Source organism: Manacus vitellinus, unplaced genomic scaffold (genome assembly GCF_001715985.3).
Source record: "Manacus vitellinus isolate BGI_N305 unplaced genomic scaffold, ASM171598v3 scaffold_10_pilon, whole genome shotgun sequence".
NCBI classification, from domain to species: domain Eukaryota; kingdom Metazoa; phylum Chordata; class Aves; order Passeriformes; family Pipridae; genus Manacus; species Manacus vitellinus.
In genome coordinates this window covers 179014-205223 of record NW_021938838.1, presented here as the reverse complement: position 1 = coordinate 205223, position 26210 = coordinate 179014, and the positions used below count along the sequence as shown (strand labels likewise).

The window sequence follows — 26210 nt, the reverse complement described above, 5'->3', positions numbered from 1 at the left end:
GTCTGTTTTCTGTTGAGAGCAGGATCTCGATGGTATCTGTGTGACTGGTAGAGTGCCAGCAATACTGAACAAAGGTTTGAAGGTGCTTGGTCATTTTAAACAAATCTGAGAGCTTGAGGAACACTTTCAGAACAGCTGATCAAATGAGCTCCATGAATCTCAATAATGTGATTTCTTTTCTCGTTAACATCACCCCTGAGCACTTTTTATGTTGCATGGAGGCAGATCTGATTCTGTTTGCTGGGTCTATCCACAGCACACCTCGACTGTCTGCAAAGTGGCCTTTGGTGATGTATAAGCTACATGAGTGGATTTTGGATGAAAGAAGTACCAGGTAGCTTAAAAACCATCTTACAGGCTGTGTGTGAAGACAGAATTTAATTGCTTTTTAATTATTTCTACTTTGATTATGAAACACTAAGTTGCTGGTTAAATATAATATTGAATGTCACTCAGTATTGTACTGTATTTAGACTGCATCCATCCAAACCAAAGGGATTTTTTTTTTGTCATAAGGGATAGAATTCCATTTTACTCAGGTGGTCTGAATGTTTGACCTGCTAAGAGTTCATGTACTGTTGGAAAAAAATTTTAAGCATAGTGCAATACATGTTCAAGCAATACAAAACCATGAAGGCACAGTCCCTATGGGGGGGTTGCAGGAGAGACGGCACAAATGGCACATAAAAACTGAACAATTAACAGTAGAACATGCCCTGCTCAGCCAGCGATATGTTTAACTACTGCTTACCTAAAGGGTGTTCTTTGCAGCTTAACTGCTAGCTAGAAAGTATATCTAAAAAGAATTTTGTGAGAAATTTTCCTGCTTTCTGCTCTGAAGTAGTTGAGGTTAGGCTTTTGTGGTAGTGAAAGCCTGCACTTGGAGACAGACCTGCTCAGTAACCAGAATTTCCCCTCCCCTTTTCTCTTTCTTTTATATGTTTTCTATTCCTCTTTCTAGCTAAGGAAACCTTACTGGTCTCCAGTGTCATTTTAGCAGCTGGATTGGTTCCAAAGGGTTTAGGCTCCAGCAACCAGCACTTGAGTATCTCAGCAAAACTCTGCTGACAGCCACAAAATGTATGGCTGTGCCTCTCCAAACCACGATGTCATTCAGCCCAACACATGGCCAGGGTTGGATTGCTTGTATACTTCGTTGTTTGTGCAACTTTCCTATTATAACTTCTGTCAGTGGTGGAGTCAGATGGCAATGATGACATTCTTGGCATAACTTCTTTTTTCATATCCTTAGAAAAAAATAATCCCATAGTAGCACTTAATTCAGTTTTAGTATTGCCTTATTTGTCCTATTGGCTTGATGGCTCGTACTCCTCCTTCAGCTACAGCCAGGCAAATGTCACAGGGTGGTATTTGCTGTTACTTGAATAAAGTTATCCTTGACCTCTCATATTTGCTTTCTGTTGAAGATTTTATAAGGAAAATTTTATTCCTGGTAAGGGAAGAAGTGGTGGGAACATGGAATTGCCCAAATGCATGTATTGGCAAAACAGCTTGTGCTGATTAGTGCAGCTGGAGACAGAAACAATTGCAGCAGGAACTGATCACACAGCACAGACCTGAACATGAGCTGTTGTAAGGGAAAGGCAGGGGTGAGCAACCTTTACTCAGGGAGACACTGCCTAGAAAGCACACAGGGTGATGTTGAACTAATGGCAGTTAAACTGGAAATCTGTTGTGAACTGAAACGTTTTCTGAGCTGTAAATGGTTGCACCTTTATTATGATGCAATTCTTACAATGGCAGACCTCAAATTAAACCTTACTTCATTAAATCATAGAGAACCAGTGCTCTGGACAGGCTGTGCAGCAGGCTCTTCAGGCACTTGTTGGAATGAGAGGACACCGGAAAAATCTGTTCTTGCATCATACTTACAGAATTTCCTACTTGAGAACAGTGACATACTGATTTCTAAAAGTTTGTCTTGTCCTTTTCCAATACACTGTAAGAACAGCTTGGCTGGGGATACACCACGGAGTTTATGGGATATTTACAAACAGATCCTTTTATTGCAGTGAGCAGAAATTTATGATGCATGTAAGAGAATGCTCAGCTATTCTGTGTGTTTGTTGCAGTGGTGTTGCCACCTTGGCAGAGAGAATCCATTGCACCTAAGCTGTAGTTAATTTAGGAAGGCAACTCTGCCTTTCATGCCTTGTTCTAAAGAAATGCTCAATACCAGACTAAATCTTGAAAGGTGATGTTGATGTTCCAGCCAGTGCTATGCCAGCTTTGCTCTTGCTGCATGCAGAAGCTCTAGTAAATTTGGCTTAGGAACTTGTCTTTGATACCAGACTGCAGTTGTTAAGGTGCAGAGATGCCTATTTGTGTAGAGGTGCCTGTTTTCTAGAAACATTCACCTTCCCAACTGTCAGGATTTTCAGAAGGCTGCTTCCTTGTCTTCTCTGCTTTTTATTACACAAAGGACCTTTCTAAGTCATCAGTCATGTATCATTCCATTGTCACAAGAACTTGTAGGAATAGTCGTTCCCTTTTCCCTCCAACTTACTTCACATGACAACACTGATTATCCAACACTGCATTCCCAAGCAATATATTCATAACTGAGTCCTCTTTAGGTGCATCATTTTCCTTTGATCAAAAATTACAGAAAAGAACAGACTTGGCAGTAGCTCTTCTCATATACTAGAGGTGAGGTGAATAGGAGAGTATGAGAGGATGGAATGGCACTGGTACCAGAAACAAAACTGGAGAGTCTGATTACTGAAACTGGTGGGAAAAAAACCCAAAAGCAAACACCTAACAAACAACATCTGGGGTTCAAATACTCACTGTCAGTTATTTGCAATATGAACTATCAGAGTTATCTGTTGGCATTGAACTTCTTGATGTAAAGGGCAGGAGCTTGCTGAACAGAACTGCTTTTTCTTATTTTCAGACTGTCTTGCCTATATAATTTTCAGGGCCCTTTAGCCCATGCTAGATGTCATCAAATCTACTTCTAGTAGATTCTATTGGTTAGTTAATAATGAGCTTAGACCAAAACATGGGCTTGCTGAAAGAACAAACAGTGACTCCAGTATTTTTGTTTGTTTGTTTCTTTGCTTATTTGCCCATCCAGTTTTATTACCCTCCTCTTAAATGCTTGCACTTCCTTATCAGCATGTATATATGTGACTGGGTTTGTGAGAGGTGTTCCAGGTGTTTCTTTGTGGCACTGTAACTCTGTGCAGCGTCTTGGGAGGGCAGGATGAGGTGCTGGATGAACACAGAGGGTTAACAGGCCATGCTAGGGCAGCCCCCAGGGGTGGCTTCTCTAAGGCTTCAGGCAGGAGCTGTTGAGCTTCTCCTGTACCTGCGGCTGTTTGTGTTTCTCTGGGATACACAACCACTGCATAACACTTAAATAGGCATTTTTATGCATAAAAGTGTCAAATGAGAAATGTCATAGAATGAATTTTTTTGTTTGTTTTCAGAGGAGAGCCCTTACAATGGGAACAAGAAAAGACTGCAAACATTCTTCCTTCCAGCTCTTACCAGCAGGTGTCACAGTAATGACAGTAAGGAAGAGATAGGCATTTTTTTCAGTTTCTAATAATAAAAAGACAACAAAAACTTTACTCTAAATTTGCAGAAACAGCTGGAGAACTTGTATAGCCTGACTTATCTAGTGGGTCAGTCTCTTCCAAAACAAGATTCATGGTACATACAAGCCTTTGCAAAGTAAATATCCTATTTTTATTGTTTCTATATCTTAGTCTGGTTATTTTTTCCCCCATTTTCTTCTGCATGTAGCAGATGTTAACAAAGGTAACAGTAGGTTATTTTAAAATAATTCCTGTCTTAGAGAATCTCAGCAAATGACAATGCTTTTTGTGGATTAAGAATGATTGATAAACATTATCCTTTTACTGGCAGAATAAAGTTCAGTGTTAACTTCCATTACTGAAGATGACTGTATGCAAAACTATGCAAGAATTTAAATATATAGGAAATCCTTTTTCATTTCCATGGCCTTTCACATATCCTAATACTTTACTCGCTACAACAGTGGCTAGTTCCTGAATATTATTATTGTAAATTAGGTGAATCCAAGGGAAAATAAGAGGTGAGGGGACTATTTGCAAAACATCTCAGTCCTCACCTTATTCACTCCAGTGGAGTAGGTGTTGGATTCAGAGCACACAGTGGTATTTTGAGTTAGGCAGGGAGAGTGACAGAAGTCCAGAAACAAGCAGAAAGAAGAAAAACAAAAGTAATGCTGTGGAATACTGTAAAGAAATAGTGGCTACGATATGAGAATTAATAGGCCTTGATATCTGCCAGCATTTCCTTTGGGCTTGGGTCCTAAATGAACAAACTTCTGGTTACTCTTCTAAAGGAAAAGACCTTAATAAGACATTTCTTCTCTCCTATCACCTGAGATACCAAAACAGTGCTTTGCAAGATAGAGTGATGTTTTCACAATGCCTGGAATGAAGTCTCCTCTCTCAACAGCACAGCTTTGGGTGTCAGTGCTCAGCTCTGAACGCCCTGGTGTGACTGCAGATCCTCTCATCTCCCCTACCCTGTCAGTCCAAGGCAATCAGCCTTCAGCCTATTTGCATCTAAGGACGACTTGAATTGACAGCAGAGCAGACACAGCCAGTCAGTGGCTTACTGCTGGGGTCGGTGTGTGCTAATTATATACCGGGTAATCACCCTAGAAAACATGTGAACAGCTTTCAAACTGCTGGGGCTATTTTTACTAACCCTCAGCTATAATTACTGCATGTTCAGTCTCTGGCACTTCAGCTGCCCCTTTCTGTTGTATTTATAGACAAAAAGCACCAGTGAGGGTAATGGGCCAGGACAGGCACTCCAAGGAGAAGCTAATCCTGCGCTGGCCGTGCTCTCCCGGGAGAACCATCGCGGCTCCTTTTCTATCCTGGGCAGGTGGCAATTGGGAACCAAAGGCCAGAGCTTTTGCCTCCCTGTTGAGTTTGGGACACTCTCACATGTCACTGGGCCTAGGGATTCCCCAGGTAAGTAAAAACTGCTGTAACAAAACTGCAAGGGAGATAAAAACCTTTTCAGTACCACTAATATCACTGAGATAAGATACAGGTTTTAAGACCTGACTCTGGCATTTCCCTCAGTACTGCTTGATCAGCCAAGAATAGGTAAATAATTTAGACTTTGTAGGAATCTCACATTTATTTCAGAAACAGTTTAACTGCATCTTGCCTGTGATAATATCCTTTCAGGAATGAAAATTACTGTTTATGATGCGTTCCCTAAATAATAATTTCTGGAGTAATTTCTCAAAATGATCTTGTCATTGTCAAATTGAAATGATACTTGCAAATAGGAAAGCCACCAGTATTGTGCAAATTGATACTCTGCCAGCACTGCTGATCACTTCTTACGTATTTAAGGGTCACAGTTGCTGCCTCTAATCTCAGTTGAGCCCCATACTCTTATCAGATTGTTCAAAACCACCACTCTTCCAGGGGGAATATAAAATGTCCCTCCTTTCGTGTCACAACGGAGCACAGCTGCTTACCACTGCATCAAAACAGGGAGTTTCTTCCCACTCTGCATCTGGATCTGCATTTTAAATAAATGACAATGCATTTGCATTATTTTTATTTATTTGAACACTACGATTTAAGAGCCTAAATGCAAGTTTTTCCCTTTATTTCTGCAAGTAGCACTGCAATCATAACTTACAAAAATGTTTAAAATACAAAATGTACATGAAATTACAATACAAGGCTCTGTAAACATCTAGAACTTAATCTTTATTGTCCCACATTTTTAAATATAAAACTTCAATTTGAACGATTTCCAAACCTCAAGGAATGACATCCATTATGAGTATCAAAAATAGAGTTTCAAAGCTTTGTATCAGAACAAAACTATTACGTTCTTTTCATTCTTTGGTTTAAAAAGGGTGGCAGTTCCCCTGATAACAGATAAGTTTTACTACAGAAATTTGGATTGCTAGTTTATAGTAATTTCAAAACTCACCCTCCTCCCCCCTGGATTAATATGCTACCCCTTAATTTTTTTTTGAACATTGACCTTTGACCCTCCTTATAGAAAAGCTACCTCATCTTTAAGGCTTTCCTTCAGGATAATCTAAATTACTTATAATTTTTGGAAAACTACTCAGGGAGAATACAGGACTTAAGGGCAAGGAAGTGGATGCCAACAAAATATCAACAGTTGCCGGGTTCTGCTGTTTAATTAAATTTGCATAGTCGAATAGAGATCCTGTGCTTTTTATATCACTAAAATTATAGAAGATTAACAGTCTTTACCTACGTTATCACACAAGCTAAAATAAAATTAAGACCCTTGTATTGAAGCTTTTACAAGGCAAATACAAAACTGCTTTAGTATCCAAAGCTATTTTTTTAAATTTCATTTTTAAATAGGAAAGCGTCTCTATGTCTACAGGCATCAAGGTATTTAAAGGCATCAGAAAATTTAGTGCATAGCAACTCCGGATTGTTTGGGCTCCTGTATTTTAGGTACAGTGTGAATTCCAGCTACTTGGAGAACTTGCAAGGAGAGTCTGTACCAGCAGGATAAAGGAGCATAAATCCCATATAGTATGAAAAGCTTTTAAGTCAGAATTCTCCTACAAACAATGGTTAATGCAAACGACCCAACACAGGAATGAAAACTGGAACATGCCTCGCCACCAGCACACACTCTGAAGACAGATTACACAGTTTACAGTGTTGTGTGGTTTGTTTTGTTATTAAGGTGTTAAAAACACAAGTAGATGTATTTCTGAGCATGTGAGTCCTTTGTAGGATCTTTAACATGAGTAGAGGACAGAGTAAAGCACCACTGCTGAGGACAATTACAATATCACACTTTTCATATTCCAGCCCTGCCAATTTTTTTCTGCAAATTTCAAGATTTGCACCACTGAACAGTACATTCACAAAAAGGATGCTTAAGATTCCCAGCAGGTAGATAGTGGCCTAGCACTAAGTTGTTTGAAATAATTATGAAACATCAAGATAGTAACCTCAGGCTGCACTCTTAAAAGGAAGTTACGTGATAAAATTATAATTTCACCTGCTCAACGTATGTCCTTTTTAAAAGTTCATGATTCAGCTATTACGGAGATGTGATTATAGCAACTGTAATGGTATTGCTTGGGCACTGACTTCAGGTGTAGTGTTTTGTTTGCAAAAGGCTCAATGGAAAGTTTTCCCCATGACTGTTTGCCAAAATGCAACATCAGTAGAACCTGTGTTTCCTCCTGCAGGCATTATAACTCAGCACTTTCCCCTGTCAGACCACTCTACAGAGAGAGGCATGTGCTCCCCGTGTGTTCAACTGCTAAAATGTCCCCAGTTGTCCGAACTGGATCCAACGCAGATAGACTTTTTAATTTTCCAATTCTTTGAGTTAATTCACTCAATTTTTGTTAGAGCACCATGGCTCACCCCACTGAGGAACTAAACTGAACATCTCGGATGTTCTGACATTCCATTCCTTCAGTCTCACTTTGCTGTGACTGTTGTACCCTGTGTGTTCCACGGAGGAAAGCTCTGGAAATGAGTGCCTTTTGGGGCAGGGAAATGCGTGTGACACTGGCACTTTCACATCCTCTCCAAGGTGTCTGATTGTAAAGCCTCTGTGAACAGATTGTTTCCAATTTAGCAGATCATGGGGGTAAGGGAGATGCATCCTCGGAGCACAGCACAGAGTTCACTGCTGCCGTGGGGAATCTGCTGGATTTCTTTGGTAGCTTCTGCTTCACACCTTTACAATTCAACATGGACACATTACACTACCTAACCACTAATTCACAGTAAATTACTTTTGAGCAAACTGACATTTATAAACAGCCTAAATTTAAGGAACTGTAATTGTCATCTCCTTAGGACTTCCAAGTGGCATGATCAGGCATACAGCATATAAAACGTACAGATGTGATCAAATGATTTATTGCATCAAAAACTTGAATGCCACTGAACTGGTGATTTCAAAACCATATTCCTCAGGGAACATTTAGATCCTCAGCAAATATAAAATTTTCTCCTGTATCTAACATGGCTTTGATGTTGCTGTTCTTTAATCTAAAATCCTACTGCTCAAATTTGATTAAAAATGTAACTTTCTAAGAAAAAAGCTATTTCAAGAAGGAGCCTGTGCTAATAAAGATCAGGAAGATTATCCACAAAGTTATAAAAGTTAAATTTTGGAATGTAATTTCTATCCCAACACTTTCATGATGGAATGGTCTTTTTGCCTATCAAGTAACATTTTCAGTTTATAAACAAGTGCAGATCTACATTTGGCTTTGCTTCCTATGAATCTAAGAAAGAAAACACTACAGTATTCATATACACAATGGCTTCCGTGGCATTGGCTTCAGATGACAGGTATGATTTGCCACTGGAAGATCTTACTAAAAAAAATTAATAATAGAAGCTTTAAAGGCTTTCCAAAATGACCAAAAGGTGTTACAAATCATCAGTTACAAACTCTACTATCTCTAAGGGAAAGCAGCACACTGAAGATGTGTTTTCCACATTCAGTACTGTGAATATTATAAGAGCAAACTAACCTCTCCACACACCTGAAGCACTTACAATATAAAAGTATTCTATTTAAATGCAAAAAGCAGAGCTCATTTGTAACTTTAAAATAGTTAAAATATCTGGTGTAGATTCTGTGTGTCCATTTTAAGAAGTCTCTTTACAGCATCTGAGGAACTATAATTAAAATGCTCTGTCTCTACATCAAAAATGTAACCCACTGAAAGGGCTTTGCAAGGATCCACTGTTCCAGTTCATAAAGGCCACAGAGTTGGAAGCACAGTAAGTCTAAAGAGGAAGAGGATGAAGAAATATTCAGAGAAATTGTGAAGTTTTCATGGATGCTTAGTTGTTAGCTCATCCATTACTGGATTCCATCAGATATTCTTGTCTCCAGAGATCCAGGACACGCACGTGCAGGCTGGCTGGCCACTGCTGTTCCATGTGACACTGAGATCTGTGACATATCTCTTCCTATGATCTCATTCACTATAAAAAAAAAGAAGAAATATTAAGAAGTGACTGTTTTTATGCTTTCCAAAAGGCAGAAGTCATTCCTTTTAAAGAGAAATATTTCAGTGCTAAGCCTTGATGCTGTTAAGTAACAGAAGATGAAGGAGGAGCCTGGTTTCAGGAACAGGGGGAAAAAAAGGGTTCTAGTTTCTCTTATTATTATGCATGTACTCGCCATAGTCCATGCTGGAGAATCCCTAATACCCTTGAAGAAAATAGGCACGTGAGTATTCATGATAAGCAGGTAACTGAAAGGCATAGCACAGGGCAGGTTAGTGCAGGTTTCCCCACAGAACTCCTTCTGGTCAAGAGTGTTACAGGCACAACAAACAACTCTAGCAGTTCCTGGCTCTTTCAAGCTACTTACAGAACTTCCTCAGAACGTGGATTTGGGTTAACAGAATATTTTTTTTAAATACTATATACCTGTTTGATGGGCCAGTTTTCTGAATCCTTGCATTTCTGAAGCTGCAGTAACTAACTCTTTTGTTATCAGTCAATTTTCCTATAATAATTAAAATGGACTAAGACGCAGTTTGTGTGTCTGTGTGTGCATATACGTCAAATTCAGCAAAGTTTAATCAACTAGTACTATTCAAAAGTAAGGGATGTCTCTGTGAATGTGACAAACTAGCACCTAAGTTATCAACAAATGAAAATTTTGGAGTTTTACTCTGAAGCTTAGATAACTGCTGCAGGACACTTGAGTTTGGAAGATGACAAAAATAATTATTTTAACGGATAAATGTAAAAGCTGTGATATATCACATTAAATACTAATGACAAATTTTAGACAAATATTAGATTATAAGCAAAATCTGAATTATTATTTAATTGGTAGAGGCAGTCAATCCTGTTGTTTTCCAAGACTGAGTGGCAATTGGCTACAGTATCTCTTACTGAGAAAGACTTTGAATATGCTAAGCTATTGAGGCTTTTCCTTTATTACTGGCATGAGTTTGCTTCTATAAACAGGCATTTAATGGGATTCTTTTGTTGAGTAAGGATCATTCTTAATAAAAAAAAAATGTTTTGCTCTGCTAGTAAGCTGCTTCTATTGAAAATCTTAACAGATTTGGAACCCAGGGTTTTGCTATTTTGTTCTCCTTTGGGTAACTTTACAGAACAGTGTTGATGTACCCCACCACCCTTCTTGGTGCTTCCTTAATCTTCCATAGCAGGATTTAGCTTCCTACTGACCATTCCTGGCTGGTAGAAGCATAACAAAATCAATGTATATGTAGTGTAAATTGTTCTTGCTGCTTATAGTATTTTCAGCCTCAGCATTACCTTCAGCGGCAGCAGGAGCATAAGTGGGTCTAAAAAAAAACGCAGTAATATTGTGAATGCACTCAAATCTGTGTAACTTACATGAAATCCAACTCTGAAAAAAGGTTTTGTCATATTCTTTTAATTTACTCGAGAGAGCTTTAAAACCACTTCATGTCACAGAACCCCTATAACCATGGAGGGGGCATTTGTTATCTAAGAGTCAATCACTGGCAATGGTTTTCTCCCGCATGAATGCAAGGACAGCTTGTTAAATACACACGTTATTGCAGCCCCAAAGTTCAAACAGTTCAGACCAGCTATGTAAAAGCCAATTCCCTCAAGCATTACAAGATTTGCAATTTATTTGTTTTCAAAAAAACCTTTCATTCAATGAACTTAACTGGCACTATGACACTGATAATTGTGTGACTGCAGGTAGGGCACTTTTCCAAGTATTTTTATTAGGCCAACACAATACCATAAGTAAACATCTGCTAAAACCCAAGACTTTTTGTTTTTTAAACAAAATCTAGATGTTCATTTAGAAGAGCTATGAGCCATCAGCTTCTGTCATTAGCTTGCTCTAACTGCAGGACTTCTAACAGCTCTTGTCCACTGAATGCTACTGAGCAGTTGGTCTGTGCAAACTGAGTATTGCAGCTGTTCAGTACTGCTAAAATTTGGAACATTAAAAAGACCTTTTGAAGGTCAGTATTTTGAAATTATTAGACAGTTACTTCCTGTAAGTTTTGATGGATGATATGTATCTGTGCTGACACCATCAGCACCACCTGGTCTATACTGCTGCCATGTTTTGTAGTTCCCACGGGCAAAGGTGTTCAACTGAACAGCACATAGCCATGTGGCATTACATTTTCCTTAAAACACATGACACTGAATACAATAGCTGGTCACATGGGGGTTTATTTGCCAAACTTCTGCATAAGTCACTATGTGATAATGAGTATTGAAGTTCCAGGTTAGTTTGTGTTGTTTTGTTCTAAATAATCATTGACTTGTTTGTAAGAAGCTGTTTGGTAGCGCAGTGCTTTTTCTGGCAATGCTTTTAGCATGTGGGGAATACAGATTTATCTGGCTTACATGGATTTACATTAGAAGCATCTACCATTTCTTAGGAAAATGCATGATCTTGTCTTCATCCCAGCAGAGAATTCTAGTGGAGAACTCTTACTTGCCCCAGTGGCTTTGTTAGATTTGCTAATTTATAAACCCAATGAGTATTCAAAAGTGCCTTTTTAAAAAAAATTAATATCTAACTCAGTGTTCTGTCAGAGCACCATGAAGGCCTCAAGAAAAGGCCAGAATACTTTTACTGCTGTGTCTGGCCAAGGTGTTTTCTCCTAGAGCACCGTCCCAACTAACACATCTTCCTATTTTGTACTTTCCAGGAGTGTCCCGTTCAGCTGTCTGGAACTCTGTGAGCAACACATGGATGGGGGTAGCCTGCAGACCCCAGAAGACTGTACATTGACTAGATGAGATACAGGTGATGGTATAAAGTAGTTTAAAATGCAAATCATGCAGTCAGTAAGAAGAGATAAAATCCTGCACAGAAATGTACAAGGCTGAAGGTGAAATCATACAGCATTTTCCTTTTTGTATTAATTTGTGATGGAGAAAACTGTATTAAAGACTAAAACAGAAATCCAAAAGTTAGTATTTGAATGCATGACATGTCACCTTCCACCAAGGATCAATTACAGACCATTTAGTGGTCTGTGATTAAAACTGAAAACTTAGTTCATGAGTATAAACACACATTTTCTATAACATTGTCTAGCAAAACTCAAGCTCTTCAGGTAGGAAAGGAAGTAAATTTCAACCATTCTGAGAAAGGGCAGAGCACTCTATACTGCTGATGCTTTTCAAACAAAAGAAAACTTCTTTGCTATACTTTCAAAAAAACACTTTATCCCACCTTTCCTAGTTTTGACTAAGGGCTGCTTGGATTTCATATGCCCTTTCACTTAATCCTAAAAGCCATCCAGTTAGCAACTGCCTGTTGGGTATGCGTGCTACCAGGTGTTCTCACTGCTAATCCCGGACCCTGGGCCTCTACTGTCAAGACATGGGGAACCAGAAATCTCTTACATACTAAATAATTGCGAATATTTAGTAGTCATTTAGTACCTACTGATCATCTAAAATAATTTTGGATGATCAGTGTCAATTGAGTGGATAACAGCAAAAGCATTATCGAATGTCTCCTGTGCTTACACTCTGGGTCACTAATCCTGAAATAATGACTGGACCAGATCACAAGAGAGAGGGTGGCACACACTACACAGTGTACACGTGTGGCATATTCCTCCACTACAGCAGTGATAACTGCACTTTGAAAACTTGTTTGTCAGATATGGCTCAGATCAAAATGCAACACAGCTTTTTTAATTTTTTTTTTTAATTGGGCTGTGAAATGGAAATGATTTTAACAACTTTGTCTATTTAATTGACCTCTTTGGCAGTTATCCCAGATTTCAGAATTTCAGCTGTTACTTTATTTGCAATAGTTTCATCTTTTCCTCCCCTAGTATTTATGTAGAATGTAAGCTGACTGGCAAATTTATACTAACAGTTAAAAATGGATTGTGCAGAACAGAAGTTAACATGGTAGAGAGAAAATCAGCTCCAAACAGATTAGATTGGCCTGGTCAATACCAGTGATACTGTAGCGTTGTATTGTAAAGGTTTTTGTCATTTTTTTTCTTTTTTTTTGCTTTGTTCTTCTCCCTCTGTGCTGCACAGAAAAAGAATGAACACGCCCTGAGAGAGCACTGAAGGCCAGCTGGAGGCTCAAGCCCCTGGAACCCTGCAAATACATTAAGCAGTGTAGTAACACCAATATCAGCAGAACAGAGAAGTGGGTCTGACTTTTGGATCTGCTGTCAAGCTGTAAAATAAGAGCAGCCACTTGTTCTGTTTTACTGGGTTCTTCCCACTGTTTCCACTTCCCACTGTGCTCTGTTTGCCAGGTTTCAGTCCCTGCTCACTGCACAAATGGAGGCAGCTGAAGCACTGGGGTCTCCCCTGCCCTTGTCTTTCAGCCCTTTGCCTCTGGGCTGCTGAAGGTTTGCACTGGGACAGCTGGCAAAGCCAGTGTTCCAGTGTTTGTGCAGGACAGCCAGACTGTTCATGGAGAGCTCTTAAAACTCTGCAATTTGCAATCCAGAGTTTTAAGATAAACTAAAATTAGGTTGAACATTTGTGCGGTCAGTGACACACAAGAGCTGTGGGTGCTGATCTTATCAGCTGTTCCAGTACTGACCAACCCCTCAGGAGAAAGTCCCACCTACAGAAAGTGATCCATATTTGCTGATTTGAACAGAACAAACTCTTGTGTTATGAAGCATGACATCATAATGAAAAACGATGCTCTTATTAATAAATGGCTGAATGTTTTGGTTTGGATAAATTTAAAAAAAAATATAATAACAAGCTCATTCCTAGCATTTATTCACCCTTTCAAGACTACTTTTAACACTACTGAGCAAATTTTCATAGAATTGTCCATTGTAAATTCAAGACAGCTTTATGATAATAGTTCAGAGAGACTGTCATTGTATGTATGATTAGTACAGGTTTTATTCTTTCCCTTACTCTAATTTCTACTTTTTCTTTAACTATCTGATTTTCTTTACTCACAAGGTCTTCCTGTAGAGGTTTCTAGACAGTTTTTGGTTTTCACCCCTCTGAATAGCTGAGCAGCAGCAGTTTCACATTCACCTAGGCTCTAAATCAGATTTAAGCAAGAGGTTATACATTACAGGTGAGAACTGTTTCTTACTCTTTCAGAGCTGTTGTCTGGCATGTCATCTACTTGAGGACAATTGTCACTGTCACTATCTGTTCTGAAAACTTTTCACTGACACCTTACCTTGGACAGGTCCTGCAACATGTCTCTTTTTTCCAAGGACTTTGGGCATGAGAATCTCTAGTTCCTCAACTGTGAACATCACTACAAAAAACTTTCTAAGATCATTTATCTTATTTTAACTGAATAACTGATTTGTCATCTGTGGGGCACGTTTCACATTTAATCTAATAGTTTTCATGTTCTTTTCTGTTTTCTGCATTTAGAAGCAGCTTGTAGTCTCTCTCACTGCAGAGTAATTGTACACTTAATAAGAACCTCATAAAGAGTTTGCAGACTGTTTGCAACTATTTGACCCTTTGACCACCTTTGACTGTGTTCCTATAGTTCACCTTTTCAAGTTTGTCACAGCCTGTAGTGCTGAAACTGCAACAAACCAAAGATTTATTTTTTTCCAGGCAGTTTCTGTATGGTCCTTTGGACCAAATAAAGAGATATTTCCCCTTGTGCATTCTCCTCATGACTTAGTACTCCACACAGCAATCATCACACTTACCCATTCAATAAAGGATGACTCAAATATTCCATTAGTTATTTCCTGCCTTTGCAGATGCTCTGATCTCGTGCAGCACACCAGTTACAGTTGCTCTCCTCTTCAGCAGTATAATTTAGAAGCTATACTCTTCCTAGTTTAACCCTGAAAGTTGTCTCTGCAAGAATTCTGTACTAGCAATGGATACAGAGAGCTTCTCTCATTTGACACTGCATTCTTCAAGGTACAAAACCATTCTACTTTCCTGTGTAAACAATCTCTCGTATTTGTACCACACTATCTTGTGCCAAATACATAAAATACCCATTATTTTAGTTTTAAAAAAATGCCATTTCTCAATTGTATTTCTCACATGCCAGCATTTGTGTGTAAGCATATTTCTCTCCAGGTCTGGGTCTCTGTCTGTGTGCCTTTTTTAAAAGGGATCTGTCGGTGTACATTTCATAAGCCCAAGTTTGGGGTTTGCCAACCTGTGTGTTATTCTTGATGAGACTGGTATTTGGGGGTCATTTTATTACTTAATTGAATTTTCATTCTTCAAGAACTTCTGCTCTTCAACAATTATTCTGAACCTATCAGAGTCTGAGTTGCACAGGATATAGTCTAGAACACTGAAATAATCTAAGCTATAACTTGCAATTTACTAATAGTTTTGCTGTTTCAATATCTAGGAATGTCAACTTAGTGTACAGAGTCCTTTCCCTAGTTTTGCCATTCTAAACAGGAGCTACTTACCTTACTAATAACATTTTGATACGTAAGGAAAGCAGAGCTAAATTTCTTGAAGGATGATAAAAGACCAGTGTGATTTATTTCAGTTTCATAGGCAAACTTAAGGTCAGTCTACACACTAATTGTGTGAAAGTTTTATTAAGAGTTTGATTACTTTACTGCTACTAATCCCAAATCTACTGTACACTCACAGGTATTACCCTTTAAAAATCTCTGGGGAATGTAAATGTTATCTGTGTTTTAATATATGTGTATATGCATATATATTGGAAAAAAGGGACAGTGTAGTTCTTTGGCATTTTAGGCATGTTTGTAATAAAGTGAAAAACACTTAAGTATAAACACAAACGACACCCATATACCATGCATCAACTTCTAACATTAGTATTTAGAAGAGTTGTGGTGCATAATTATCTTGTTTATATGTGAAATAAAGAAGCGGAAATAATAAATCCAGATGTTCTTTCCCAATTACAGTGCACATTCAACTTGAAATCTAGTTATGAATCTGTATTCCTAATACTTAGATAGCTGGTGCACACCACTGTATTCCATCTATTTAAATTGATATTGCTTCATCTTTTTAATAAAGAGAAACATTCCAAATTTCTCAGGTAACTTATCTGGCCACTCTTTAACCTTGCCCATATTTGGCTTAAAATTTTCATATCCTCTTTGTTTTCCTAGATCCTACAGCACTCAGGAAGTTCTGTGGCAGCTCTGTATACTTTGAGTGGCGGATTTTACTGAGTGACTGTACACCTGGTTCAGAACTGCTGAATTTCCAACTATTTCAGAATATGCAGGTGTCCAATTACAGTAATACTTCAGTATTACACAGCGCTTTTCACTTGTAGCTCATAAGACTATTAAAAGACTTTCCCCTTTCCTTTGTGCTCCAATTTCAAACATTGAAGCATTTCAGTAAGCAGACTCACCCTCTAGATTTTCCACATAGGAGTTGGACATGAATGCTGAATGTTGAGTCCATTTCTCTGTTGAACCTGATGGCTGGTATTCCAGGTCAGAGATAAAACTGTCTGTATCAGAGAAGAAGACAGACATAACTACTGACTGGACTAAACCAAGAAGTTACAGTTCACTCAACGAGGAAGTGATTTTCATTTTTCTTTTAATAGCACTAAATTTAAATACCCAGCTTCATTCACAACTAACTACTGCGTAAGCCGACATAAATAACTATTTATAAATTATCAGAGTGCTTATAAAAAACAGTATCACTTATCTTCTATACTTAGTTACTTTTCAGTTAGCAGCCATAAAGGTAATGGTTAATATTTTTGGATGTCTGCCTAGATGTATCATCATGATTTTTATACTACTTAAGTTTGTTTTAGTATTTGTGTTAGTTTAAGACATTCCTCCTGCAGTTTTCTCAATCTGCTTTACTTACTGTGGTCAAATTAAAAAGTGCTCTGCCCCTTGACAGCAACTCCGCTGAACAAGGTAGGCAAAAGAGTACTAGTAAATAAAACTTTTATTATTTTCCCTATCCCTTAACCAAAGGAAACTGCCCCTGTACACAGCTATCGTCTTCCTCTTTACTTGTCACCCTGTCTGTACACTTTGTCCAAGGTACTGCTCTGCAGTCAGACCACACACAGATCCAAGTGCCAGAATACCAAGTACTATCTTGGCACAGGTGGCTCTCTGAGACCAAGGCCATGTGAGAAATCCCAGAGGAAGTGGAGAGCTGTGTTTCACTGAACTGCTTTTCCTGGAAGAAAAATCAATGTCAAATAGTGTGTTCATTACTTTAACCAACAAGTGTGTGTTTATTCAGTTGTGATTGGTGGCTATGCAGAGCTTACAACAGTGTACAGGGTTGGATATAGGTTTTTTTTTTTTCCTGTGCAAGACAGAGCTGCAAGTTTAGTAAATTAGGCTTTAACACAATTAACAAAATTACTCTGGACCTTGGCCAATTTGTGCCTTCTGGATAGATGCACACACTTGTTTTGCCAGCATGGTTTTTAAGCCCTGCTTAGGGGTCACTCCCAGGAGAATGAGTCTCCTCTTACTTCCTTCTGAAATTCAAGCAGCTCAAATGACTTCTTTGGGTGACTTCTTATGCTTAATTGTTCAAAGTGTAAAGTTACATGTATTTAAATGGAAAGTGGAAAGCTTTATCTGGGTTTCAATGAAAATGCCCACTGCCACTGTGAAGGAAAGGAGTAGATTAAAGATAAATTCTTGTCAAATAATAGGAGATTAAGAAAAGAGCATTTTCCTCCACCAATTATGGTAGAAACAGCAAGAAAGTGATATTTAAATAAAGATCTAATGAAACCAGGGAGATGGGCAGGAAACTACCTCAAGGGGAAACAAATTAACGTTTGCCAGCAACCCTCTTTAAAGGCACAGCTTTCAAAGGAGCAGACAACAAACACTGTCAAAAAAACCTCCAGAGAGAACAGTGCAGTTCATTAGCTCCTAAAGCAACAGGCTGTGCACCATAAAGACAGCACGGCCTATACGGTGAGGGTTATCTGTCACTCTAGCACGGAAATATGATTCTGAGCAGTTTTTCTAATTAATTTCATACTTAGAGGGATTCTGAGGTTCTCGTGTGCCCTAACAAAGCTGCCAAATATTGAATGTTTGCTTTTATCAACCCCTGACAAATTGTCATGCACAGCACACATAACATGTCTCCAGCCAGCACCCTCTAGAATGAAGCACATGCGCTTGCCTTGGGCACACACTACGTGTTGTTCGGGAAACCTGGTAAATAAAGCATCAGCCTTTTCAAGTGTGTTATGGAGCATAAGAGGTTTGTTCAACACGCACGTAAGTTAGATAGAACTTGAGCTACCAGGTAAACATACATTAAAAATACCTTTCTACCTCATAATTTCATAAACATTTGAGAAAGTTTTTTACATCTTAAAGCACTACGAAAACGTGTTCTGTACTGAAAGAACATAAAACCAAAATTAAAACTATTAAATTGAAACAAAAATCAAGAAACCTGACACCCTTTAGATCTGTTTAACTGATGAAAAATTCATATTTTTATGAATGACTTCTTTGTCTTGACTCATCCCTTAAGTAAAGAAAGGTTAAGAAAAGCTTTAAACCTTCAATTATCTGCACCAGATTTGGGTCAGAGTAGGAAGTCATCTTAAAATTAGAGCTCTGTTATGGATACAGGCAGACCAAAAGGCTACTGGAGTTATACCATTTGTTTTTCAGAATCTCTTCCTACAGGAGTCAACTAACTTCCTTTTTTATAGCACCATCCGATTAGAAGTTTAGCCTGTGTATCCTTTATTGCTGCTGAACTGAAGTAGGATGTGTGGGCAATGGGACTTAAACCTAGAAGATGTACTAGTTTTAGAAAAGTGGCTTTCCAAAAATATTTTGGGATATGTGATTGTAGTGTAGCTACAGGAAGTAAGAGTTCCTTAACATGCCCCACAAAAAGAAGTTGATACAATTGTCTTTGTGTGTTTAGGGGAGGGCTGAGTGAATCGCTCTATTGACAGAGGCAACAATGATCAGTAAACCTCAAAGAACACTACGGACAGACTGCAGCACACATTTCCTCACACACAGGCCTTTGTTGTCAACTCCAGAAAGAACTCTATCAGCTGCATTTATGTGAAGAATCCCTGTAACTACATCACATTGCTCAGTGCAGTATATTTAGCCTGGTTTTGACTCCACATGACCAGCAACTAATAGAGTGTCAACTTTCCCTAACAACAAAAAAGAAAAAGCTGCCAGGCTATAATTAAGCCTCAGTCCTCTGTGCCGTGGAGCAGCCACAGCTGATTCTGCTCGTTTGACACCAAATCAGTCATATGCCAGGCCATGTCTGCTATGGCAAACCACCAAGGACATGGTGGGCTGCCTTGCACATCATCATTCCAAGTCATAGGCCAGGCTTGCTTTTAATAATTTCAGGTTTGATGCCAACTTTACTAAGAAGTACTGCTTTTTTATTAACTGACAAAATAAGGCTGCATGAAATGCTGGAGGAGTACAGTTTTCCTGTGCACATCATCTTTATAGCTGCACAGAGAAGCTGCAGGTGGCTGCAGAGTCACAGCACAAGCTCTGCAGTTATGTGGTACAGTAATAAATATCTTGTTCATGTCTCGGTCATGATGTCACACTCTGCATTTCTGTATCCTGGTAAACCCAACTCCCTTAAGTCATGTTTACCCCCTTCTCTCACACAAGGAGAGAGATGAGTCTGAGCCAGGATTAAGCATGAGCCTTGGTGCTAGAGGACATGTGCTGTGCAGTGGAAAGCAGTGCTGAAGTGTCTCAGTGTATTTTTGCAGTGTCACAAGGCGTGCTGAGCTCCTTCCAGCTCTGCTGCTATTGCCAGCACCTACACCACGATGCAGACATGCCACTTGCTCTCATGGAAGAAGTCTCTAACCTCTTCTAATCCTTAAATGGAAATATTTCTGCAGTGGTACCACTAGTTGAGCTTACTTTGCATTCGTTACAAGATGTCCTGTGGCTCTCCGAGGGAGAGCTGGTCAGACACCAGAGGATTTAACTGACATTTTTACAAATCAGAAGTGTGTAACTGGTCTTCTCAATAGATGCCTTGCTGTCACAAATTTTATGAACACGATGAATCCACTAGAAGATATGGTCATAGCCTCCTTTAACTGCTGACAACCCCTGATGGATAACACTCTTCACCTTTCCTCACCACTCCAACCTTTTGCTTTTAAACTACTGCTCAGTCTGGATCTTAACCCATGCTGGGCATGCTGCAAGGTGCAACATTTTGCTCCATGCTTAGGAGAGAGTAAAACCACCTTCGATTTGAGATGTACATCTCAAGTCTGAGCTGCACCAGCAAGACAACAGGTTTTTGAGCTGCTCTCCTCCATACTAAGCTAGACTCTTTCATTCAGTATTTTCTGAATGCTCCATTTGGCAGGACACTGCCTTAATTAAGAATGACCTGTTATTGCATAAGTTTTAAATATAGGCAGAAATACAAAGTACAGTCATTCTACAATATTTTCTTATTAATTACTACTTTGATTATCCAGAAATTAAGCTGAAGCTACAGTAAAAAGCAACCTGTAATGATGTACACATTTTCAAGCCAAGATAGAATAATCTGAGCTTCTCAGCAAGAGACTTTATCAGCTAGAGAGTCATCACAGAACTACTAAAATGAATGAATGCTAATGGCTTAGAATTCTACATGGAATGTGGCTGACAAAGCAGACTTATTGCTTTATATACACAAAATGGTTGGGGATTTCTAGTTATGATTTATAGTAAATCCACATACTGGATTTTCTAATCTCCAGATTTATGTAATGGAGATGCAATGAGTTACAAAATGTAAGAGGATTAGTAGAAGGTCATCCTGATTTGCTGAATACAGCCTAACGTAATACCTTTAAAATGGTTAAATACAGCTGTACATGCTAGAAATCTCATCACTGTAGAAAGCCATGAAATCCAAGGTAAACTCCCTCCTAAACTGCAAACCACAAGAGATTAAATTTTAGATCAACAGTATTAGAATAGATTTAAATCTAAAACTTGACAGTGGGATAGCTAAACCATCACACTAGGAGCACTTTTTAAATCAGACTGAGGGGAAATTAATAAGGCCTCATCATATAACTACACTGAGTCTGACTTTGAGTAGCTTTTTTTTCAAGTGGGGAAGAAATGGGACCTTTATTAGAGGAATATGCAACTGAGCACAGTATGGATGATGGGTATGGGAAAGGATAGAAATGACCAGCTGCCTGTTTCCTGTCACTGCAGCTGCCTTGTTTACACCTATTTGCAGCCCTAAACATTCCACTGTCTATCCAGGGCAATGTTAACCCGGGGTGTTGGGCAGAGGGTTACTTGCTGAAAGACATTAAGGGAAAAAAGGTCCAACAACACACCAGGGGAGAGAAAAAGCAGAGGGGACAAATAAAGTGTAAGAAGCTGCTTTCACGTAGTTCTGGTCTGAAAGTTTACCAGCTTGTGCAGCCTAAGGTGGTAAAGACCTAAGCAGAAAAGAGGAGTTTTCCAGAACACATTTGAAGTAGTAACATACAATAAATATTACTTTGAAATTGTGTTGTTTCAAATGTTTTCTGTAATATAATTTTATTTTCATATCTAGGTATCCTCATGCATGTTGATCCCTTGTTTCTTCAAGTGAATTAAAAAGTGTTTCCTGCAGGAAGCAAAGACAGGAAGAGAAGAAAAAAAGCAGAATAGCAAATTCTGCTTGAGATTAGAGAAGTCTAAAGACATCAACAGGATCCTGTTGAACAACAAGATAATGAAGAGTCACACAAACTTCAGTATAGGAAAAAAAAAAGGAAAAAAGTGTCCTTTATGCAGACACACAGGTGTAGGATCTGCTTTCAAATTATGTAATCTGTGTTCACTCATACTCTGAACAGAGCCCAGCTTGCTCTGACTCATAAAGGGCAAAGGAACACAACAAAATTTAAAAAGATGCTCCACTGGTCATTGGCAAACATCTTAGACTTTTCAGGGAAGCTGTAAATGGTGACTCTAGATGTGTTACACCTTCCAAGAGATGCTGGATTAAGACTAATCCAGATGCTCTTGGCTTGAGCACTGATGGATGAAGCAGCTTTGTAGTTCTGGATTAGTGGATTTGGAGGGGTTTTTGGTGTGTTTTGAAGAAAACACCTAACTGCTCGTTGAAGAGGCAACAAGATTCACTTTTAGAAGTCTTGCTCACAGGAATTTACGTAACTACTACCCAGACCTCCACTCCTGGAGGTGGGGTGGTGGTGTTTTGGTGGGGATTTTTGTTTTGTGTCTTTTCGGTTTTGTCTTTTTTTTTTTTTTTTTTCCGTTTTTGTGGTGGGTTTTTTGTAGTGTTTTTTGGTTTTAAAGAATTTTAAATCATATCCTGTCAAGCTACACAGGAATTCCAGGACTTTGTCATGAGGTAGCACTTCCATACTGCACTGAAATTTTGTAAAATATTTCTTGAAATATTTTCTCGGCAAAGAAAACATCTACTATTTTAATTTTTAAATAGTGCATGTTACTTAAAAGAAAGAAGGTAATTTATGCCCTCAGAGGTTTTTCTGAATTTTTTGTTTACTTTAAGACTACTGACTTATATATTTAAGTCAGTAATCCAGACATGATTTAAAGAATTTTTAATTGGCTTTGTTTCAGTGTTTTGAGAGCTTTATTTGCCTTAATTGTTAACCCTTAAAAACCTATTTTCCAACTAAATATAGTTTTCATGTTTGATGTATTAGTTGGGAAAACATACTGTATCAACATTCATTTATGTATGTAATTATGTTTGGATGTTTTTCTTTAATTGTTATAACATTATTGCAGAAAAACCTATTTGCCATTTGTGCCTGGCTCTATTTGTACGGAAACTAAAATTCAAATAGACATGAAAGAAAAAAATTTAAATTAATTTTAAAACCAGAGTAATACATTAGATATATTATTAAGAAACTGTTCTTGTCTAAACATGTTGTTGTTTTTTTTTTTTACTTTAAGCTGATTAAGTAGAGGAAGTATTCACTCATGTTGAGAGAACTGAGCAGCTCTTTAAGACTTTTGGAACAGCAGGTTTCAGACCAGACATCTGATTTGTATTTGCTGATTGAAAATGAAAAAACGCCCCAAGCCCAACCCCCAGGCATGGCAGGAGCATGGAAGGGAAAGGCAGGGAATCTCTCTGCTTGCAAACCTATTGCTGCTGCCAAGTGCTATTTAGCATTTAAATCCATGTTCAATTTTCCATATAGGAAGAGTCTTGTTTAATCACCAGTTTTCAGAAATTCTTCAAATTTCTATAAGAATCATTATTTAAAAAAGAAATTAATAAAGCTGTGGCCATTTGACTCACATGTACATTGATTATATTTTTCTAAACAATTAATCAGCAGCCATGCTTGAAGTGTGGCTATTACAGCTTTTCCTGTGCTTCGATGTCTGCCAGCACAGAAACAACTCAGTAATGTCGGTGTGTTAAGCCATGGAAATAGTTTATAAAAGCAACTAATATTTGTGATGTAGGGAAAAAAATGGCTTTCTTTTTACTGTGCATCCATTTTAATTTCTGAACAAGTATAAACAAACTGTCAAGATGCTCATAAATGCTAAACACTTCTGCTTACACTGTGAACAGTCTAACTACAGTATTTAGTTGTATTTTATTTATTTCTACATCTTTTGTTTGTGGGTGTGGAGGGAAGAAGGATGAGAAGAAAGTAGGTTCTAACCTGACATGTCCAGAAACACTAGATTTCTTTCTCACTCCTCTATACAGAAGTAGAAAATGCTACTTTTTTTGCTGCATATTGTTTCACAAAGCCTTGCTCTCCTCTCCTCAGCAAGTCCTTGATAGAATCAGTCTCTTTCTTCTTTTCTAAATAAAGTTAAGTTGATTGATAAACAGTGTTTCTAAAAAGAGAGCTTTGTTTAATTAAGGTGGCCTCTGAAATGAAAGCCCAAGTATATTGGTTTCTCTCATTTTCTTCCTACTGTGCCCTGTCTTTGAAGGCATTTCCTACTAAATTTTATTACTACTGTCAGGAGGTAACAATAGCAAGGCTGCATTTATGCAAGGAGCTGGGACTGACATGCATATTTAACAGATGGCCCACACTTAAATCTTTATACTACTGCTGATGTAATTAAGTAATTACTAGGGATGGTTAAAAATCCCCAAGCCACAACAGTAAAGGCTATTGGAGAAAAGATACACTAGTGAGATTCCCTTCATCAACACCAAACACATTTTACATGTCATTTAAGGCCAGGCCCTCTGTTCTTCCAGTCTTAGTAGCGTTACATGTTCTATAAATTGCTTTGCATCAACACCTCCAATAGTCTGATGTTTGGGATTGGATATTTCTTCTTTTTTCACTTGGTTGGACAAGTTTTGTAAGTGACACTTTCCAAGTATTTAAAGTACAGACTTTCACAGCCTGCCTTTAGCACTGAAACATCCTTGTTCTGTTCATGTTCAACAACTGAATTTCTCAAAAAGGTAGCCAGCATGGAGAAAGCAAAACAGCCACTGTGAGCAGAGGTGCTGAATGATGGCAGTGTATCTACAGAACGTCTGTGAGGAGACTAAGAGAGTGCCAAAATGCATGTGAGAGATTTTCAAAACACTACCCTGCCCTTCAAAACTGGGACAACTCCAAGAAACGAGAATCTAAACTACATCTATGCAACTTAGATATTTTATTATGACTTTCACTGAAACATACCAATGAGACAACCCGAAAAGGCTTCAAATCAATTCCTTGAATATAAGGTGTCAATGTGTAGGAGTTAATCCTCAAGCCTTGTTTTATGACAAAACCAAATTCTATGGGCAAATTAGACTAAAACACTTGAACTGTATAACTACAAATTTACAGCTGATATAATTAGTTTTAAATAAGTTGTTTCTTTGGACACAAATATATGACTCCATTGTGATGATACAAATTTCCTTCCGTGAAGAGGAGTGCATTCTAAACCAAACAACCCTCACACACACACTTTGCAGTTTCATGTAGATTATATCCCAGTATTAAAATATTATACCCACTTACCATCATCTAGTGTGATGTCTTGTAGTCCTATGGTTTGAAAATTCAGCTCTCGATCCTCAGGTTCGGGTTTAATGTTAATAGCTGCCCCATCGGGTGCAAACGGAGATGAGTCGCACACAGAGTGGTGCCCGAGGGGTGACACAGCGCTGAGAGCCCCCAGGGCAGGGCTGGGGGCCTGGGGGGAGTGCTGGCCTGAGTGACTAGTGGGTGGGGGGGAGGAGGTGGGTCCCGAGCTTGGAGACTGGTAAGGCAGAGGCTGTAGCTGCGGAGAGGAAGGTCCAGACAGCGGCGAGTGGACCAATGGGTGGGAAGCTGTCGGGGACGGGGATGAAGCGGATGCCGGATTTGTAGAATGGTATGGGACTTGCTGCAGCTGGGGAGAAGACTGCCCAAGGGAGAGACCCATTGCAGAAGGGATGGAGCCCTGCCCAGTGCTTGGGCAGTGGTATCCCATTGATGGCAGGTGAGCAGATGACTCTCCTGAATGAGCTGGATGTGCCAATGGGTGCCCTGCTGTACTTGATGTTGACACAGAACCTGGATTTGAAGAATGAAACTGCACTGGTGGTAGAGCTTGGCAGCCAAGATTTATCAAATGAGGTACAGCTGTGTCTTGAGGAAATGAAATAGCATCAAATCCTTGGCTGGAGGCAGAGTTCATAGGAAGACCAGACTGTCCATTGTACACGTTATTAGACTGCATAGGCGGGTAAGAAGGCCTCACAGAAGGTGCTGATGTTACCTGAAAAGACTGAACCACAGCAGGAGGCAAAACATGACACTCTTCACTTGGACTAAGGTTTCTACCTTGCACGTGTGGCAGGTGGGACACTGCTGAGGTCACCATTGCTGTATACGGTGCTTGAACAGGACACACAAGGCTCCTGGGTGACGTAGACAGCAAACTGTCATGTGGGTGCCCTTGCTCTGGTGAAGGCAGCTGAGTTCGGATCGAATGCAGGCCCTGGACGTTGCCTGTGTGTGGAAGGGCCAGAGATGGAACAGCAGACAGATCCACCTCATCTCTGTGCTCTTGCTTCATTATAACTAGAAAAAGTAAAACAGTTTCACAATTTCAACCCATCTGTATCCCGGGATAAATACACACCAATTGCTGTTTAACAACCACAATAGCACTGTTAGTGTCGTTGCTGCAATGTCCCTTCTTTTGCTCTGCTTTCATCATCTTTGACTTCATGCCTGCTATA

At 38.9% G+C, this 26210-nt stretch overlaps 1 protein-coding gene across 2 annotated transcripts in view; it reads right to left on the bottom strand.

Annotated features, from left to right (window-relative positions):
• Positions 1-5594: 5594 nt before the first annotated feature.
• NFATC3 (nuclear factor of activated T cells 3) overlaps positions 5595-26210 on the bottom strand; it is a 48687-nt gene continuing 28071 nt past the window's right edge. Inside the window, exons 8-11 of one of the 2 annotated variants that reach the window (XM_025896086.2) lie at positions 25003-25977; positions 16369-16470; positions 14209-14277; positions 5595-9017 (exon numbers count right to left, since the gene is read on the bottom strand). In XM_025896086.2, coding sequence (XP_025751871.1) covers positions 8893-9017; positions 14209-14277; positions 16369-16470; positions 25003-25977 — 1271 coding nt within the window. In that variant the 3' untranslated portion in view covers positions 5595-8892. Of the gene's footprint in view, positions 9018-14208; positions 14278-16368; positions 16471-25002; positions 26050-26210 lie in introns of both variants that reach the window. The other variant, XM_029964662.1, reaches the window with a different exon arrangement.